At 32.2% G+C, this 21,326-nt stretch overlaps 1 protein-coding gene and 1 long non-coding RNA gene across 2 annotated transcripts; both read right to left on the reverse strand.

Moving 5' to 3' along the window:
• Positions 1 to 5,289: 5,289 nt before the first annotated feature.
• Positions 5,290 to 6,407, reverse strand: LOC131599469 (uncharacterized). The gene is made up of 3 exons (XR_009282792.1): positions 6,306 to 6,407; positions 6,127 to 6,214; positions 5,290 to 5,773 (listed from the first exon to the last, which is right to left on the reverse strand). It is a non-coding gene; the product is annotated as an uncharacterized LOC131599469 (long non-coding RNA).
• Positions 6,408 to 19,650: 13,243 nt separating this feature from the next.
• Positions 19,651 to 20,327, reverse strand: LOC131599470 (uncharacterized). Its single transcript, XM_058871807.1, has 2 exons — positions 20,133 to 20,327; positions 19,651 to 20,021 (listed from the first exon to the last, which is right to left on the reverse strand). Exons 1-2 carry the CDS (start codon positions 20,221 to 20,223, stop codon positions 19,759 to 19,761), a joined length of 354 nt encoding a protein of 117 aa, XP_058727790.1. The 5' UTR covers positions 20,224 to 20,327; the 3' UTR covers positions 19,651 to 19,758.
• Between the last annotated feature and the right edge of the window lie 999 nt (positions 20,328 to 21,326).

The following is a 21,326-nucleotide window of genomic DNA, read 5'->3' on the forward strand; positions in this document are numbered from 1 at the left end:
AATGAGATTCTCTAGGATCTGATTGGAATCTAGCACACAAACAAACACTGAACAGAATGTCAGGTCTAGAAGCAGTCAGATATAGAAGAGATCCAATCATACCTCTGTATAACTTCTGATCTACCTTTTTACTTACCTCATCCTTACCTAGGATGCATGTTGGATGCATAGGAGTTTTGGCTTCTTTGCAGTCCAGAAGATTAAACTTCTTCAGAAGTTCCTTCACATACTTGGTTTGGTGAACAAATGTTCCTTCTGATGTTTGATTTATTTGTATTCCAAGGAAATACTTGAGTTCTCCCATCATGCTCATTTCAAACTCAGCCTGCATAGACTTAGCAAACTCCACTTCACCTTTCTCACTGAGCTTGTTTCTGAAGACCCATTTTGTACCAATTATATTGAATCCATCTGGTCTAGGAACAAGATCCCAAACATCATTCCTTGTGAACTGATTTAGTTCTTCTTGCATAGCAATTATCCAGTCTGGATCTTCTAGAGCATGATCAACAGAAGTTGGCTCGATCAAAGATACAAGACCTAATTGACAGTCTGCATTGTTCCTAAGGAATGCTCTTGTTCTGATTGGATCATCCTTCTTTCCAAGAATGACATCTTCTGAATGACCAGAGATGAGTCTGGATGATCTTCTGACAGATGGTTCTTCAGAAATACTTAGATCCTCCAGAGAAGCTGATACTTGATCTTCAGATTCTTTGCTTCTGAGAAGCTCTGCTTCTGATGCGTTGCTTCTTGGCTCAACAACTTCTGATATGTCAATATCATAACCTGCAAAATTATCAAACTGCTTTGGTTTTTCAGAACCAAGCTTATCATCAAACCTGATATTGATTGATTCTTCTACAACCAATGTTTCAGTATTGTATACTCTGTAGCCTTTTGAGCGTTCAGAATATCCAAGAAGGAAACACTTTTGAGCTTTGGAATCAAACTTACCAAGATGATCTTTAGTGTTCAGAATAAAGCATACACATCCAAAAGGATGGAAATATGAAATGTTGGGCTTTCTATTCTTCCACAATTCATAGGGAGTCTTATTTAGAATAGGTCTGATAGAGATTCTATTCTGAATATAGCATGCAGTGTTTATTGCTTCTGCCCAGAAATGCTTAGCCATATTGGTTTCATTGATCATGGTTCTGGCCATTTCTTGCAGAGTCCTATTCTTTCGTTCTACAACCCCATTTTGCTGTGGAGTTCTAGGACAAGAGAAATCATGGGCAATACCATTTTCTTTGAAGAACTCTTCAAAGGATCTGTTCTCAAATTCACCACCATGATCACTTCTGACCTTTATGATTTTACACTCTTTTTCAGATTGAATCTGAATGCAGAAATCAAAGAACACTGAATGAGTCTCATCCTTATGTTTTAAGAATTTTACCCATGTCCAGCGGCTATAATCATCTACGATGACTAATCCATATTTCTTTCCTCTGACAGATGCTGTTTTGACTGGTCCAAACAGATCAATGTGCAAGAGTTCTAATGGCCTTGAGGTAGAAACAACATTCTTAGACTTGAATGCAGGTTTGGAGAACTTGCCCTTCTGACATGCTTCACAAAGAGCATCTGATTTGAATTTCAGATTAGGGAGTCCTCTGACCAGATTCAGTTTGTTAATCTGAGAAATCTTTCTCAAACTAGCATGACCTAATCTTCTGTGCCAGACCCACTGCTCTTCAGAAACAGACATAAGACAAGTCACCTTCTGACTCATAAGATCTTGCAGATCTGTCTTATAAATGTTGTTCTTCCTCTTGCCTGTAAATAGGATTGAGCCATCCTTCTGATTTACAGCCTTGCAAGACTCTTGATTGAAGATTATATCATAACCATTGTCACTTAATTGACTGATAGATAAGAGGTTATGTGTTAATCCTTCTACAAGAAGTACATTAGAAATGGAGAGTGAGTTACCAGACTTTATAGTTCCAGAGCCAATTATCTTGCCCTTCTGATCTCCTCCGAACTTGACTTCTCCTCCAGACTTAAGCACCAGGTCTTGGAACATAGACCTTCTTCCTGTCATGTGTCGCGAGCATCCAGAGTCCAGGTACCATGACATGTTGTGCCTTGTCCTTTTTGCAGTCAAGGATATCTGCAATAGGAATAATCTTATCCTTAGGTACCCACATTTTCTTGGGTCCTTTCTTGTTAGATTTTCTCAAGTTCTGATTGAACTTGGATTTAACATTGTAAGCAATAGGAGGAACAGCATGATAATTCTTAATGTGAGTTTCATGATATTTCCTAGGTTGTGTCACATGCTTCTTAGTGTGTGTAATGTGAAAACTTTGTGCATGTGAAGTGTGCCTAATATCATGTGAGTGGCCATACTTGAACTGATCATACAATGGCTTGTATGTGATTTTCATCTCATCAACAGGTTCAAGTTTGTATGGGGTTTCACCCTCATACCCAATGCCAACTCTTTTGTTTCCAGATACGGCATATATCATAGAAGCTAGCTGACTTCTGCCAATACTCCTAGATAAGAACTTCCTGAAACTTAAATCATATTCTTTCAGAATATGGTTTAGACTGGGAGTGGATTTTTCTGAATCAGAAGGAGATCCAACATTATTGGATAATTTTAAAAGTTTTTCTTTTAATTCAGAATTCTCCAACTCAAGCTTCTTTGTTTCAAATTCAAATTGCTTTTTCAGCTTTTTGTATTTGAGACTAATCTGAGACTTGAGTTCCAGAAGTTCAGTTAGACCGGAAACTAGCTCATCTCTAGTAAGTTCAGAAAATACCTCTTCAGAATTTGATTCTGATGTAGATTCTGATCCGTCATCTTCTGTCGCCATCAGCGCACAGTTGGCCTGCTCATCTTCTGAATCATCTTCTGACTCATCCCAGGTTGCCATAAGACCTTTCTTCTTATGAAACTTTTTCTTGGGACTTTCCTTCTGAAGATTTGGACATTCATTCTTGTAGTGTCCAGGCTCATTGCATTCATAGCACATGACCTTCTTTTTGTCAAATCTTCTTTCATCAGAAGATTCTCCACGTTCAAATTTCCTTGAACTTCTGAAGCCTCTGAACTTCCTTTGCTTGGTCTTCCAGAGTTGATTTAGCCTTCTGGAAATCATGGACAGTTCATCTTCTTCTTCAGATTCTGATTCTTCAGGATCTTCTTCTTTGGCCTGAAAAGCGTTAGTGCATTTCTTGATATTGGATTTTAATGCAATAGACTTACCTTTCTTTTGAGGCTCATTTGCGTCCAGCTCAATCTCATGGCTTCTCAAGGCACTGATAAGCTCTTCCAGAGAAACTTCATTCAGATTCTTCGCAATCTTGAATGCAGTCACCATCGGACCCCATCTTCTGGGTAAGCTTCTGATGATCTTCTTTACGTGATCAGCCTTGGTGTATCCTTTGTCAAGAACTCTCAATCCAGCAGTCAGAGTTTGAAATCTCGAAAACATCTTTTCAATGTCTTCATCATCCTCCATCTTGAAGGCTTCATACTTCTGGATTAAGGCTAGAGCTTTAGTCTCCTTGACTTGAGCATTTCCCTCATGAGTCATTTTCAAGGACTCATATATGTCATAGGCCGTTTCCCTGTTAGATATCTTCTCATACTCAGCATGAGAGATAGCATTCAGCAAAACAGTTCTGCATTTATGATGATTCCTGAAAAGCTTCTTCTGATCATCATTCATTTCTTGCCTTGACAGCTTTACGCCTCTGGCATTTACGGGATGTTTGTAACCATCCATCAGAAGATCCCATAGATCACCATCTAGACCCAGAAAGTAACTTTCCAGTTTACCTTTCCAGTATTCAAAGTTTTCACCATCAAATACCGGCGGTCTAGTATAACCATTGTTACCGTTGTATTGCTCAGCAGAGCCAGATGTAGATGCAGGTGTAGGTGTAGTCCTTTCACTTTCATCAACCATCTTTTAAATGAAGCGTTTTTCTCTTCCTGAATCTTTTCTAAACACGGTTAAGTGCTTGCACCTTAGAACCGGCGCTCTGATGCCAATTGAAGGATAGAAAAACACTTAGAAAGGGGGGGATTGAATAAGTGTAACTTTAAATCTTGGACGATAAAAATAAATTGCACAATTATTTTTATCCTGGTTCGCTGTTAACGAAGCTACTCCAGTCCACCCCCGCAGAGATGATTTACCTCAACTGAGGATTTAATCTACTAATCGCACGGATTACAATGGTTTTCCACTTAGTCCGCAACTAAGTCTTCCAGAGTCTTCTGATCACAACTTGATCACTCCAGGAACAACTGCTTAGATACCCTCTAAGACTTTTCTAGAGTCTACTGATCAACACGATCACTCTAGGCTTAGTTCACTCCTAAGACTTCCTCTAGAGTATTCTGATCAACCTGATCACTCTAGTTACAAACTGCTCAGCCAACTGCTAAGACTTCCTAGAGTATACTGATCACACGATCACTCTAGTTCCTTACAACTTAGTGTAATTCTAAGAGTTTACAAATGCTTCTTAAAAGCGATAATCACAACTGTGATATTTCTCTTAATCGTTTAAGCTTAGTCTCACTAAGATATTACAACAGCAATGTAGTGAGTTGATGAAGATGAAGATTCTGAGTTTTGATTTGAACAGCGTTTCAGCAAGTTAATTTGAATTGTCTTTGTTCAGGATCGTTAACCTTGCTTCTCATCAGAACTTCATATTTATAGGCGTTGAGAAGATGACCGTTGAATGCATTTAATGCTTTGCGTGTTCCGTACAGCTTTGCATTTAATGTTATACGCTTTTGTCAACTACCTCGAGCCTTGTTCACGCTGTGTCTACTGACGTAGCCTTTAGTAGCTTTAACGTTCCTTTTGTCAGTCAGCGTAGTCTGCCACGTGTACTTCCTTATGATCTGATGTTTGTGAATACGACGTTTGAATATCATCAGAGTCAAACAGCTTGGTGCATAGCATCTTCTGATCTTCTGACCTTGAAGTGCTTCTGAGCGTGATACCATCTTCTGATCTTCAGTGCTTCTGATCTCATGTTCTTCTGATGCTTTCATAGACCCATGTTCTGATTCTGCTTCGACCATCTTCTGATGTCTTGCCAGACCATGTTCTGATGTTGCATGCTGAACCATTTGAGACACAACTTCTGAGCGCTGAATTATGCGTACTCTTTATATATTTCCTGAAAGGGAAATTGCATTGGATTAGAGTACCATATTATTTTAAGCAAAATTCATATTATTGTTATCATCAAAACTAAGATAATTGATAAGAACAAATCTTGTTCTAACACACCCATCACCAGAGAGACTTAAACATCAACTTCTCAACTTCCTAGTAACTGTAAATAGAAGTAAAACTCGATCATATAGTGAAATGAAGCAAAAGGGTAAATCAAAACTCGAAAGGTTAAAAAGGAATAAACTTATTTCAATTAATCAAATCATTGAATTTGAAGTGATAATCCAGTGTGTGAATTTGAGCGTTGATCTGAAAGGGCATCAATGAGTTCAGTGATGGCAGATAAGACTGAAAGGAGTCTTTTTTCATTCATCAAAAGCATTTGTTCTTTCAGGGCTGCACATACTGTTAAAATAGCCAAAGACAACTCGGTGATAAAAATATAAGGAACCTGTGTTTGAGAGTATTCATCAACCTGAGCGAAATACAAATAACAATAAATGAACATACAAATATTTATCATATAGAAACCAATGGTAAGCTTACACTACCTTTATTGATCCATATTCTTTAGCCACTTTCACACCAACAGACTTCATACCTAAATCCTGCATTGACATTATAGTTCACAAAATAATCCTCCATGTTATTATCTCTTTCTGTTGCATGTATAAGTGAAAAATGACATTTGAAATCTTCAAAAAAGTCTAAAGTATGCAAATTGAGGTCATATGCATGCATGTTAGGATTTCTAATATGATGCAACCATCACAATCATTAAATATTAACAACACTATATTCTAAGAAAGCAAAAACCAAAAACTTATATAGACAGTAAAAACCTGACTTTTACAGGTATTATATGTGTTCATGCTTCTAGCACATACACATATTCATTGTATATACACACTAACTATAGCAATTTTAAGTTTGACACCAACCATATTTTTATAGCACTCACATATGCACATGTTTCAACGGAACCATGACAGTCAAAAGAATAAAATTGCCCCAGTATTAGACACTGGTTTCTTGCTCCATCTTCAGATCTTTAAAAATACAACAATGATCCATCATAATCAGAGAACCTAAAAGAGGAAGAATGAAATATTGAAAACGAAAAAATAAACAAAGTCCAACCGCCGTAGTAACAGCAATAACAGTAGCTGAATACGAAGACGACATTCCACCATATCCAATCAATTGTTTCGGATCCCATTTGATTTCCTTATACCTACAAAAAAAACATTAAAATCAATATTCAATTATTTAGGATCGTTGAATTGGGATCGATTCGAACAATTTTCTCATCTTTACACATGATTTTAGTTCCGATCTTCTCAAATCTCTAATAGCATTATCGCGTCTTCTTTGCCACATACATCTTCCCTCTTTTTCTATAATCTATACTCTCTTGTATTCTTTCTTTTTCACCTTCTCATTTTTAGACAAATGTTCCCTATTTCAGTTTCGTTTTTATCGCACATCTTCTTCTCTAATCTCTCAAATCTTTTGTTTTTTCTTTTTCACCTTCACTAATCTCTCGTATCTTCTATTTTTTTGTTTCATTCTAATAATTTTTATATTGTTATATACTATTATTTTATGTTTATTATTCCACTTTTGTCTAATTTAATTTTTACATATTAAATAGAAAGTTATTGTCAAAATATGACGGGTTTTGTTGTTATTTAATAGTGTATGAATGTCTCAATACAAAGTTATGTTATCATCTATATGTATATGAATGGTTCAATAAAATATTTTTAAAAAACCGAACCAACCGCACCGAACCAAACCGCATTAGGTTGGTTTGGTTTGGTTCAGATTTTTTTTAAAAGCCAACCGAACCAAACCAAACCGCACGATTTTTTCTCTTGCGGTTCGGATGATTTTTTTCGTCAAAACCGCCCAAACCGCACCGCGATCACCCCTACAATTTACAATGATGCTTGAAGGTAGCCGCTATAAGTATAAAAGCGTGGAATGTATTAGGTCGATTGGAATTCTCAACAAAGAAAAGATTCCAATTTATTTGTATTCTGCAAAGCCAAAGAAACACATGGTCTCATGTTATAATTAGGCAAAAGCATATCTATTTTCAAGGCCCAAGAATAGTTATATAAATCGGTGTAATATAAATTGGAAAACTAAAATTTAAATTAACAGTATTTAAAATAAATTGGAAAATGTAAGATAATTATATTAGTTGATAATTATCCAGCTATCTTTCGTTTGTTGATAATTATATTAGTTGATTAATATTATTAATAATATTCATTATTGATAAATTAAATGTATAAATAACTTAAAATAAATTAGAAATATTTTAGCTGATTAATTGATTAATATTATTATCAACATTTATTATTAACTTAAAATAATAAATTGAAAATGTGTATACCCAATAATAATTTTATTATAATTATTATTTTGTCAAAATTAACTAAAATAAATAAATATGTGTATATGTGTATTACATCTATCAAGAAATCATATATTTATGAAAATTAAATTTCATAATTTGATAATAAATAATTGAGAATTCAAATTCAAAATTTAAAATTAAGTATAAATAATAACAATCTATTAATAGTAATTTAATTAATTATAGAAACTTTTAAAATAGTAAGCATGCTAGATTTGTGACAAATGGCAAAGTTGCCAAAGAACTCCTTTAGAAATATTATTATCTATGATTCCTACTATTATCCATTGGATTTTTCCCTCCAACCATTCAAAATCCAATAGCCTTTTCAAAAAAATAATTCCATTTCCCATGCTCTCTTTCTCTCTCACAAAGGAGAGAGCGTGCATACTGGTTCTCTCCCATTCTTTCTTCTCTCACCCGCTTTCTCTCTTCCTTCAACTATTCAAACCCTAAATCCAATGGTCATTCCCTTTCTTCTTCATCTTCACTTCTCTCCTTATCTGATTCAAACCCTAAATCTGCCGACATCAAAATTCAGCTTCTGGTTCTTGTGATTTCGATCTCTTGACTGTTTTATTTCTACTGAGACAATCTTTCTGGTTCTTCGATTCTTCTGGTTCTTGTGATTTCAATTTCGATTTCCGCTCTTTATTGTTGTTGTTGAACCAATCTTTCATTATTAGAGGCGGAGAGGTAGTGTAAAGGTGAGCTTGATAAAAGTTTCCGATAATAAAATGATTCCTTCAACCATGATCGTGAAGCAATTTGAGTAATGATGCTATTGTTGTTGTGTGTTTGGTTTTGTTTGTCATGCCTATTTTTGTGTAAGCATGTAATGGTGTCTTTGTCTTGTGTTTTTCTGGTAATGAAGCTGGTGAAAATCTTAAATGCTTTTCGTTTTTTTGATAATGATGCTATTGTTGTTCTGTGTTGCAGATCTGTGTCGTGGTTATGTTGCTATTATGTGTTGCCCTTAAGTTGTTGTTGTGTGTTGGGTTTGTGGTAGGTCATATTTACCTCGAAGCACAGGTGAATTAACCATGTTTTTCAATCATTTTTGAACTACTATAGTATGCTAAATATATTCAGATGGATTATGTGTGAATTGCAGTCTTTACCATTCCTAATAAGCTAGAAAGTACTGATCTACAAAACTTTACTTTGTTTGAAATCATTTTGCAGAGAGTGTGGGGCTGAGTAGTGCAACCATAGAGTTTCTAAAAGGTGTCTTTAAATTGTTAGATAAAGTAAATTTTTGTAATAGTGTTTTTAACACTGTTAGATACAATATGCATATTGTAGAATGGATCTTAAATGCCCTTGCATCTAACGTTCTCCCGCTTTATTGCAGGTATGTTCTATGTTAGAGCTTATGCGTCAAAGTCGGTGTTAATGCAATTTGCGGTTGATTCACTGTTATTGTTGTTTGATGTGGTTTAATCACAAAGATCAGATCACTGTTGTTGTTGTTGTTTGATGTGGTTTAATCACATTAATCAGAATTTACTTTAAATCTAAAAACACTGACCGATAAGGATTAATTAAACTCAGTATTGATGATTTGTAATCGTTTGTTGCTCAGAGGATTTATATGCCAATCATGATGTCATGCAAATAGTTAAGGTGTGAATGTTGTCAAATCTATATTTTGATATGTAATTTTGTTTATGGTTTTAACAAATATTAATAATTCCTCATACATTTATAGGTCTTGGACGAGTGTTTACGTGATAAGCACCTGCTTGCTTTACTAGAGAAGTACCACAAATATGACAAGTATGTCTTTACTAGAGAAATAACAATATTGACCAGCATAGCCTAAGCAAAAAGAGTTGTGCACATCAAAATTAGAAAGACTTGAGTTGAAGAGTTGCCAAAACCTGCAATCATTGCCTAAGCTACCACCAAATGTACATTTTCTAAATGCAAGCGATTGTGGTTCAATGGAACTCTTATCAAATCCACAAGAGATATGGGATCACTTGGCATCATTTGCCTTTGATAAGGTACACTACACTATAACCATGCGTCTCTTTATTTTTATAACACAGTTTGTAGTTCACTTTTTAACATTCTGATTTTGCTGTAACAAAGGTTGCTTTTTCGATCAGTGATTTGAATGCTGTGAGTTTGTTAGTATTCTTGAGCTTCATTTTTGGACAACATTATATATTTATTAGATCTATACTGGTGTTGGTTTTGGTTGTATTTTGTTTGGGTGACTTTTGTATGCTAAGTGGAAAAGTTTTTATATATGCAGGGTGATCAAATGAAAAACAGGTGTGTTTATTTATGACACTGATATCCCTTAAATTACTCATTAAAAATTTAGTATCCATATTAGGTGTGTTCAACAATCTGCCATCCCCGATTTGAATCTAAGGTGCACTCACAGCCTTTGATTGCAAACCTATGGCGCACCTCGGAATCAAAAATGATGTTCCGAAGACGATAATGCAGCTCACGAGTGTTGATGGGTTAACAAGAGAAAACATGGCGAGACACTTGCAGAAATATCACCTTTATCTTAAACGCATTATATGCCTTTTGTTCCTGTACTTGTATCTGTACCTGGCATTCACATATATTATATGTTTGGTATCCTATGATAATCACTTGGGTGTATATCTGGTGCAACATTTCAATGTCTGTTTCAAGACAAATGCTATACAAATGGAGTGTAGAATAACTAATCCTTGCAACTGGCGTAGAAGGAGTCACTCGACTTCAAGACATGTTCTCGCACTGCTCATTCTTTCATCATGATATCAAATTTCAAATTGCTTCTTGATAATTCAAAACGAACATTATGTTGCAACAAATCTGCAAAGTGTAAACTCTCCCTGCGAACATGCTGGGTAACAACCTATTGTGAGGTTCAGAGAAAAGTCGGTACATATCCAAAATAACGATATTTCAGGGATAATTATGTATCATTATCACTAATCTTTTATAATGTTTACTCAGTAATTACAGTACCTTTAGATAGGAACTAAGAATTGTATTCTCCATAAGTTATTTCAATCATTTATCAATCCAGTGAGTTTCAGACTCCTATATACTCTGAATTGGTTATTTTCATTCTTTGATGTTTAATGTTAATATATTATATACATTTTGGTAAGAATTATATTGGCTGGTGCAGAGTCCTGATTTAGAATCATGTTTTTAGACATATTATCAAAATTTCCGGTGACAAAACATACAAGTGCTTTGACACGGTGAGTGTGTAGCTAAGAAGGTAACCAAGTTCCATGTCACGTTACTCTGCAATTTTTTTTCTATATCAACATGTTTCCAGTACTTATCCTCATGCTCCCATATGACTATGAACTGAATTGTTTGTGGACATTGATGATCGAGTCTATTTGAACTATTTAATTAGTTTTGCATAGGCGATCATTGTTTGACTGTTTTTCAATTCTTATGATTTTTTTTGTAGGATGAAAGATATGGCTCCCATATTATTATGCTATGTTGAAAGCCGTTAGAAACCCGTGGGATATGTCTGATGCCCATTTTTGTGTGATTTTTCTTATAGGGTTTGCTCTTATTAATATTGACATATTCTTTTTGGCCAATATTTGTCTGGTCTAAATAATAGGATAAACCCATTAATGTATCTAAACAAACTTGCACATGGTTGTGTTGCCCGAGTTTCCGCCATGTTGGAATTGATGGAGCCATGCTAGAGTGTAAGAGACAAGTAACTGATTTTTCATTGTTATAATTATTGATTCTAAATTTTTATTAATAATTTTGGTAAGATTGTGTTTAGCATGAAATTTTGTGGTTTAAAATATTCATGTTGTTTTCTATGTAGGTTGTTTCTGAGTGGTTGAGACCATGTGAAATTGCTAGGCAAAACCATCCAAGTTGTTGTCCTTGCTTATTTTCTGGACCTCCTAATCCTTTAGATGCTTTTTAGGTTTTGTGCTTTACATGTCTCTTTCTATAATTTGTCAGTAAATAACTGTTCATTATGTATGTTTTGATAGGTTTAGATTTTTCCATTTCTCTTAATAATAGTATGTATTGATTATGGACGGTTAGGGGATTTTGGTGGTTTTGAGTGATGATATTGTTCTAATAGAGTTCATGCATATCATAGGTGATCATAGTATATAATGAGGAGGGAATCTACACTATCCACTTTTGTGTTTAAGTAAAAGAAGGAAAAAGATTTGAATTCACATTAGTTTCTTATTTTGGATCTCTTTCCCATGCCATATCTGACAATGGTTTCCATTGGCTGGTTTTTATGATATCTTTTGGAGTTTTAGACTGATAAATGTCGGTTGGATTGAAATTTTTTAAAGTTTTCAAGTCTTCAAAATTGAGGACAAGTAAAAATTTATGCTTTATTAGACAAATAATGTATATTATAAATTATCCTTTTAAAAGTAAATATCATACTTAAGATTTATACTTATTACTACAAAATTCATCCAATGTTTGCAGTATTCATGTTAAATTACACGATTCAGTATTTGATTTGTAAAGTTTGTATCAAACAAAAAGTTTTGGTTTACTCACATAGATAGACTATATTGATCTATTGAAAGATAAGTAACTATCTTCATTGTATTTTTTTTTCTATATATTTCATTGCATCTCTTAGCAAGTATACTATTGTAGACATTGAGACTTATTATTTCTATTTGGATATATATATATATATATATATATATATATATATATATATATATATATATATATATATATATATATATATATATATATATATATATATATATATATATATATATATATATATATATATATATATATATATATATATATATATATATATATATATATATATATATTTGTGTAAGCAAGATATATTAAACCGGAGAACTAAGGGTTCTCCAACCCGGATACACAGAGAATCGGGAAAGCCCGACAAAAAACAAAAATTACAAACCAATTATATCTACAACAAAAATAAAAACAGAGGATCCTTGACGAATTCGTAGAAAGAGTAATTGGGGTGTGTAATTTTCCCACAAAAAGACCACCTCCACACCAAGTGCTTGATATTCCAAACGGTATTATTCACATTCCAATCTTCCTTCCGAAAGCAACTACCATTCCTAACCAACCAAATACTCCAAGTGATGGCAAGCCAAACCACACCCAACTTCCTAACTTTTACCTTTTTACTATCAAAAAATGAGTGCCAATCCATAAAACTCGACAAGCACTCTTCAACTACCATATCCCCTTTACCAACCCACCTATCTATCTCTCTCCATATATTTTTCACCACCAAGCAACTAAAAAATATGATTACTATTTTCCACACTATAACCACAAAAAGAGCACTTTAATTCATCCAAAGGAAAGTGAATACCTCGGATCTCCAACAAATCTTTCACCGGTAGCCTATTGAGAAATAATCTCCAACCGAACGCCTTGATTTTGAATTTGAAGGGAACCTCTAATTTCCATAACAACTCAAAAGCATCATCAAACCTATTAGGAGGACCAAAAGGCAAACGGAAATTATAATAAAATTTATAACAAGAAGCTACCGAAAAGACCGAATCCTCGGAGTCGCTCCACACCACGGAATCCTTACCGTCCTTCCATCCTCTAAATCCCTCCAACCTTCCCTTAAAATCCGCAAATACCTCCACCATACCACTTTGTTCCGTGTCGACATCGGACACACCAAAATCTCCCCATATCCACTCTCCTTCCTTCCAACCACCCATGGCCGCCACCGATACACATTTTAACCGAGATATACCGTATAAATCCGGAAACAACTCTTTTAAAGAACGATCGTATAACCACCTTGCCTCCCAAAAAGAAGTGGAGAAACCGTTATGAATCGAAAACCTACAAAAATACTCAATCGGATCAAAGGAAGTAGAATATATACTTTTAACAACATCCTTCCACCAAACCGAACAATTCGACGAAATTCTATTCCCTCCACTACCAACAAACATAGTTGAAGAAATCTCTCCATACCGAGAATTCAAGACTATAAACAACAACGACTCTTGCCTTTGAATTATCCGCCATCTCCACTTGTTAAGAAGTGCCAAATTAAATAAAACAATATTTTTAACTCCTAATCCCCCTTTATTCAACGGTAAAGTGACATCCTCCCACTTAACCCAATGAATTCTTCTTCTTTCCTCTACTCCTCCCCAAAGGAATTTGCTTTGAATACTAGTGATCTTCTTAGCCACCTTTTTCGGAATTTTATAGAAAGACAAGGTGAAAATGGCCAAAGAACTAAGCACGGACTTTAAAAGAGTTATCCTTCCACCCAAATTAAGGAAGCGGTTCGTCCACCCTTCTAACCGGTTCTTTATCTTAGACACAAGAGGAATCCATGTTGCTTCTTTTCTCGGATTGAAACCAATAGGAATTCCAAGAAAATAAAAGTTGCTATCTTCCAATTTGCAAGAAAAAAAATGAGACACTGCTTCCAAAAAATAAAAATTAGAATTAATACCAATCAACTTACTTTTATAGTAGTTAATCCTAAGGCCCGACAGAAGCTCAAAAGCCCAAAGAACCGCTCTCGACACAAGCTCAAAAGCCCGACAAAGCACAAAGGTTCCATGATACACCTATGCAATTGAAAATAGTGGATCGCTATATAATGATTTGGTGAGTTCATTTCTTCAATCTATATGAAGTCTGTTATTGTTTAAGGAAGAAAATCATGAATATGGTATCTATCATATTTAAGGAACAATTATCATGAATACAAAAGTAGGTGAACTAAGGTATATAAACTATTTTCTTTTAATTTATAGAATGTAGCCGGTTTTGTTTCAATTTCCCTTGGTTAAGGCGTGAGTTTGTATGTTTCAAAACCTGGGTGCCATAAGACTCACATAAAAATTTAGGAACTACAAGGCTAAAAATGTATGCATAATTATATGTGGAAATTGGTTTAAAAACAACAAACAAAAACCCTCACAAATCGGTTTAAAAAATCCTGCAATTCAGACGCATTTTTGTAGTGTATATATGAACAAAAAATCAAATGTATATTTTACATGAATGAGAAACTAACTTAAAAAATAAATAAAATTTACTTATCATTTCTGAAAATTTCTGAAAATAAATAAAATTCACTATTTTCACGGGTCATTATCACTACAATATACTTTTTATCCTTTGATTCAATTAATGATGCTAAAGTTTTAAGTTTTAAGTTATATAGCAAATCCTTAGGTAATAGAGTTAATATATGACAATGTTTATAGTTTTTATTATTGAAACTCACTATTTTTACGGGTCATTATCACCACAATACCTTTTTTATATTTTAATCAACAAAATATTTATAAATTTATCACGTTGGTGATTTGATAAAATATTGCTATTTAAATATTTTTAGTTATTAATGATTTTATAATAACAATTGTATATCATCAACAACATAGCCTTATCGAATTACCTAAGATACGAAGGACTATTGCATTTTTATGTTTGTTAATCTTAAATTAAGATTACTTATTAAATTTTTAAAATTTTTTGTTTTGCGTTTATAATACATTATTCATCTTAAAATTTAAATAACCCGTGCGGACGCACGGGTCTTCTACTAGTTATATAGATTTTTTGTTTTGAAGATATTCAAATTATATTTAGATTTTCTCATTAATGAAAAAAATAATTGAAGAGTATTCAAATTATATTAATTTTATTATAATTATTTTTATTTTTACTTCAACAATATTAAAAATAATTAATCGATTTTTTATTCTCATTTGTCCCTATATATTTTTATAATAAATTGTAATATACCTATTATAATGATTCTAATTTTTAATTAAAATATAAAAATTAAAACTTACTAATTGAATAGTGGCAAACAATTATTTTTATATAAGGGTTAAAAATTTAATTATGTGTAAAAAATTATAGTTAATATATTATTATTATTATTATTATTATTATTATTATTATTATTATTTTAATATTGATGTTGGCTATTAAAAAAAACCACTAATTTTATTCTTTTACTACAAATAGTTGTCATGAATATAACTTTTATAAAAAAAAATTAATTTATATATTATAATCATTTTTATTTTTTTGATGATAAAAAACTAAATTACATTATTAATTAATGAAAAATAGTTCTCCACAATATAAATTACATGTTCCAACATCCACCTTTAGCGACTATTTTTATTTATATGTTGCAAAATTTAAACAAAATATAACTTTTAATGACATGCATTTCTGCTAAATATAGTTTAATAAATAATTTCTTCGTTCGGTAATTCATCATGGATAAATATTTAGTACATGCTGATAATAGAAAAACTTAGAATTCTAATAATAACTATAACAATGATAAAACATATATATATATATCCAAGTCAAGTTTCATCCATTCCTCTGATTCTTTGCAATGGCACTGGAACTCCAACCACTGTTCCATCGGCATCAGTTCCATCAGCAGCAGTAAGTGGTGGTGGAGATGATAGGTCGAGCTCATTGCCAATGTAGTTCCACTAGCTTTGAGAAGATGCTTCCAAAAAGCACTGGTAAAAAACCTTATCCTTATCAGACATTAAGCTTTTGGAAAATCCACACATCTTGATTACAGTGTGTAAGAACGCCTCAGTTAGGGGTGTGCAAAATATCCGGTTGTGAGACCCAAAACCATAACCAAATCTAAATTTAAATATTCAGATATAATGAAATGGCTATTAACTAGTTTATTTATTAATGGTTGGTTACCTATCTATATAATCCGGATATAATTAAATGGTTATTAACTGAATAAATTATTTTTAGATTCAGTTATAATCCGGTTATTATCCAAAATCCAAAATTAATCCATATATTTTAATTTTTAAAATAAAAAATATTTTTAAAATTGATTTTTTTAATTTAAAAGCCAGTTATATAATCATAATCAAATTTATAACCGGTTTTATTACCAAATTTGATTGAAATGTGGTTATGATTATAAACTCAAACCATTTAAATGGTTTAAAAATTGTTATTATTTGATTTCTAAAAATTACCAACCATGCACACCCTTAGCCTCAACAACCTTAATGCTAGTGAAATCAGATCTTAAGGGAGTTAAATTGGCATACTTGAAAAGCATGTCTACCTCGACCATTATCACACTAAACTCATTGGATGGAGGAAGGTTTGTTGAACTTCTACCATAGATTGCGTTAGATCTTTCATTTGCTTTTCAGTTTCTTCAATCTTAGCTTCCAAATGAGAGAAGATCTTTTTGTTCGAAGCTAAATTTTTTAATTCCTCTAGCGCTTCCTTACGTATATTTCCAAAAGCTTTAAATAATTTAAAATGCGACAATCTATTAACATGTTCTTGTTTTGAAGGACTTACATTCTTTTTCTTCCTTTCTTGATAATGAGTTGAAAGACATACCTCTTCATGTCTTGATGGCTTAACCACCTTTTTCTTCTTTTCGTTTTAATGAGGGGATATGCACACTTCATCATATTTTGAATGTTTAAAGTACACTTTCTCCCCTTCCTTGTAATGTACTGGGAGGAAAACGACAGTCGAATCTTCATTATCACTTGAGTCTTCATAACTTGAGGAATCACAATCACTCCCCAATACCACATATGCTCTCCTGGACTTGCTGGAGTTTTTGCGTTGACCCTTATCATTTTCCTTGTCAAGAAATGGATTTCCGGCTTGTAATGGTTGGCTTTTCCACAATTATAACACAATGGTTTTGATCTTCCTCTCTTGTTCTCATCCTCCTTTGAGGATGTAGATTGCCTTCATAACTTGCTAATATTTTTGTCAAATATTTTTATCCCATTTCGTTTAATATATTTATTATATCTTTTCAAAAAGAGAAACATCTCTTCATCATTTGATTTTTCATTGTCGTTTGTTTCACGATCACCTTGCTCACTTGTTGAGGACCTTGATTTAGAAGTCTGTAGAGAAATGGACTTCTTTTCCAACTCTTTATCCTTGTATTTCTCTTTTTTAAACTTCTTTTCATGCTTTTTCTCATGTTTTTCTAAGCAATTGAGTTCTTGCTCATGTTAATCAAGCTTTCCAAACAATGTAGTGAGGTCAAGGACTTCTTTTCCAAATCCTCTTACAATCAAAGTGATTACAAGAATATCAACAACTCAACTATTATCAAAACAATTTCTAGAATTTTTCTACGAATCAATTGCTCACTCAATTTGTTAAGCAATTAGATAATGAAAATTTAAGTGCAAGAGAAATAAAGAGATAGAGAGAGGGGGCACATGGAGTTTGCTCAGGCAATTCACCGATCGTTCTCTCTATGACTACGTTTTTCCCCAATTCCAATTTCGAATTGAGATATCAATCTTACTATGCAAAAAATTATTTACAAGAGATATCAAGCAATCCAACCCTACAAATATTATGTTTGATGTTGATCATTGCACTTTTCTTCCCTTTATCTGAGTTTGATCAAGTCACCCAACAAACACCAATTGATTCACCGTCTCGCTCTACTCCTTTGCAAGAAACCGCAGTTCTTCAAGGTCTTAAATCGGTCAAATCCAAATTGTGAGTTGTTGTTGTTGTTGTTGTCCCAAGATTACCAATTAATTCACCGTATCACGATTCTCCTTTGCAAGAACTATCTATTCTTCAAAGCTCTTCACTCGATCAAATCTAATTGCGTAAATCTTGTCGAAATACCCAAATCCACACTTTGATCTTGGAGTAAAAACCATCAATGTTTTTAGTTTTGATGATGAAACCCTCTATGATTCTCAATCCAACCTTAGGTTACAACCAACCTAAATTGAACCTTATCAACAAAGTCTGAATGACATCCAAACAATGAATGATTATGTGTACTTTGTTTGTGTGTATGCATAGAGGTTGAAGATGATGAGCAATCTTAGTATGTGTGAATGCAAGAGTGCACACATATACTTAGAAACATCGTTCAATATACAGAAAAGTTAAATCAATCATAGTTTTGACATCATCCAAAACATCTAAAAAGACAAATCTTTTCACAATATTAACATCAATTATTAATTTTTTTAATTATTACGCTTATAATTTAATATTATCCTTAATTCAAAAACAATAAAATAAAAAGTAATGGAAAGGTTTGAATTTATTTAATTAAATTATTTAAAATTAATAACATACAATTAAAAGTCTAATAAAAGTCTAACGTAAAGATAATCATAAGTATGTGTATCGACACGAAACACGTAAAATTAAAAAAAATATATATAAATAAATTTCTTTGTCAAAAATTATTTTAAATTATAGTTAAGGTAATGTTAATAGAAAATTTTAAGAAACATATAAATGGAGTGCTTGTGCTTAATTTAGAAGCTTTATGTTGAAAATTGAATATTTATTTGGTTAAAATTTTATAATTAATTAATAAATTAATTTTATCAGCCCAAACATTCTATTTATAATTTTTTAACATTATTTTGTTAAATAACTAATAATTCAAACATATAGAATTCACTACTTTAAACAACACATAAATGTTGTTTTTAAGGAATAATTTGTTTTCAGTACAAAGTAAAAATTGAATAAAAAAGGACAACTCTCAAGTAAATTTATGTAGAAATTTAATTAAAAGTCTAACGTAAAAATAATCAATCATATCAAAAGTAGAATTTTAATTTTTTTATCTAATCAAATTATCCCCACACGAGGAACAAATAAAAAATGGATAGGTTGAAATTCAAACCTAATAAAGACCACAAAACAAATTATTCAAATATAGTTTGGTATATGAATCACTATTCACGTGCATGTAATAAATATGTCTACTAAATTTCTTTATTGGGCTAAACTGGGCATGTAACGTACATGGTATGCTTCACACAAAAAAATGAAAAGAGTAGTTTTATGATCTGGATTCACTGGTCTACTTTTCTTATTCCACTTTTGATATGATTGATTATCTTTACCTTATTAATTACTAATAGTTCTTCACAATATGCTTCAACATCCACCTTTGACGTATATTATTGTTCTTTATATTTATGTTGCAAAATTTAAACAAAATTATAATTTTTTAATGACATGCATTTCTGTTAAATATAGTTTAATAAATAATTTCTTCATTCGATAATTCATGATGGATAAATATTTAATACATGGTGATAATAGAAAAACTTAGAATTCTAATAATAATGATAAATATCCAAGTCAAGTTTCATCCATTCCATTCCTCTGAGTGTTTGCATTAGCAGTGCAACTTCCAACCACTATCCCATCAGTAGCAGCAAGTGGTGGTGGAGATGATTTAAAATACACACAAAAGAGCACTCCCACACATATAGCGAAAAGTGCAAGTCCAGCCACTACTGAGAAAGCTATCAGCGACTCTGGAATAGGTTTTTTAAGGTCCCGGCTAGGGCCGGTTGTGACCGGAGGAAACATAGCTTGATGCGGTGCAGTCAAGAAAGGGTCTAGTAAATAAAATAAAACTTAATTACTTTCAGAATTTTTCAGAATTAGAAAGAACAAAATAAACACATTTTCAGAATTAGAAAAAAAATATATACGGATTAATTAGTTACCTGGTGGTGGAGGCGGGAGAGTAGCAATGGCGGCGGAGACAAACAAAAATACCACAAACATTATAGGAAATGTTTTGAGTATCACTGCCATTGTTGAGTGAAAATCCGAGCTGTGGAAATTTTTGAGTTGTTAGTAGGCAGTTATTTTGTGGAAATTTGGTTAGATTGATGGAGATGTGAACATACGGGAAAGAAGAAGAAGATATATTGAAACTGTATTGTGATTGTGGCTCCTTATTGTATTTATATAAAAATCGCAAGTTTTCTCTATGGGACTGTGGACTTATATTAACACGTGACCAACTCTGCACTTATACTTTTGCTTACAAAATTGGGTGAGGAAATGTAATTGTAAAATTAAATTTCTTAATAAATAGTATTATTTTAGGCAATATATACATTTTACTCCCTTGAGAATTGATTTTTTAATTCCTTAATTTTTAAAATGTTTCATTTTAGTTTTTTTTTTAAATAGTGATAAAAAAACTTTGAAAATTGATCTATAATTAGACAAAAAGAAAAAAATAAAATATTTTAAAAGTTAATTTTTTTTGTCTAATTAGCGACAAAAAAACTTTGAAATTGATCTCTAACTTTAAAATTTTTATTTTACAGAAAAGATATAATAGCTTCATCTTTAATAACTTGTTTATTTATATTGTTTAAAACTGAAATATATATATATATATATATATATATATATATATATATATATATATATATATATATATATTAATATGCGAATCCAAGTTCTCTAAAAATTTGATACAAAAGAGGCTTGAGAAAAATTATACACCAATTGCGATCTATGATAAATAAAACAAAGAATTTTTGTTAAACTCATAAAAATTATAATTGGGTTGGTTAATTTTTCTTATGAAACCTCATTTCCAAATCAATGCTTTTATCTCTCAAACGATATCCAAAATATATTCCAAGTATCACTTCTAAAAATAATACCGTTTCTTATCATTTAAAGAATCCAAACCACTGCCAACCAAACGATCCCCTCACTTCTAAAAATAGAGATCTATGACATTAGAATCAAAATATTCCATGATAATTACCATCAAACTGAGTTGAAAATGTCAAAATGTGTATTTAAGATGTTGGGATTAAATGGCCAATTATAAAATAGTAATTTACTATTTTAATAATAATAATAATAATAATAATAATAATAATAATAATAAC

The sequence above is a fragment of the Vicia villosa genome, linkage group LG4 (assembly GCF_029867415.1).
Source record: "Vicia villosa cultivar HV-30 ecotype Madison, WI linkage group LG4, Vvil1.0, whole genome shotgun sequence".
Classification (NCBI taxonomy): domain Eukaryota; kingdom Viridiplantae; phylum Streptophyta; class Magnoliopsida; order Fabales; family Fabaceae; genus Vicia; species Vicia villosa.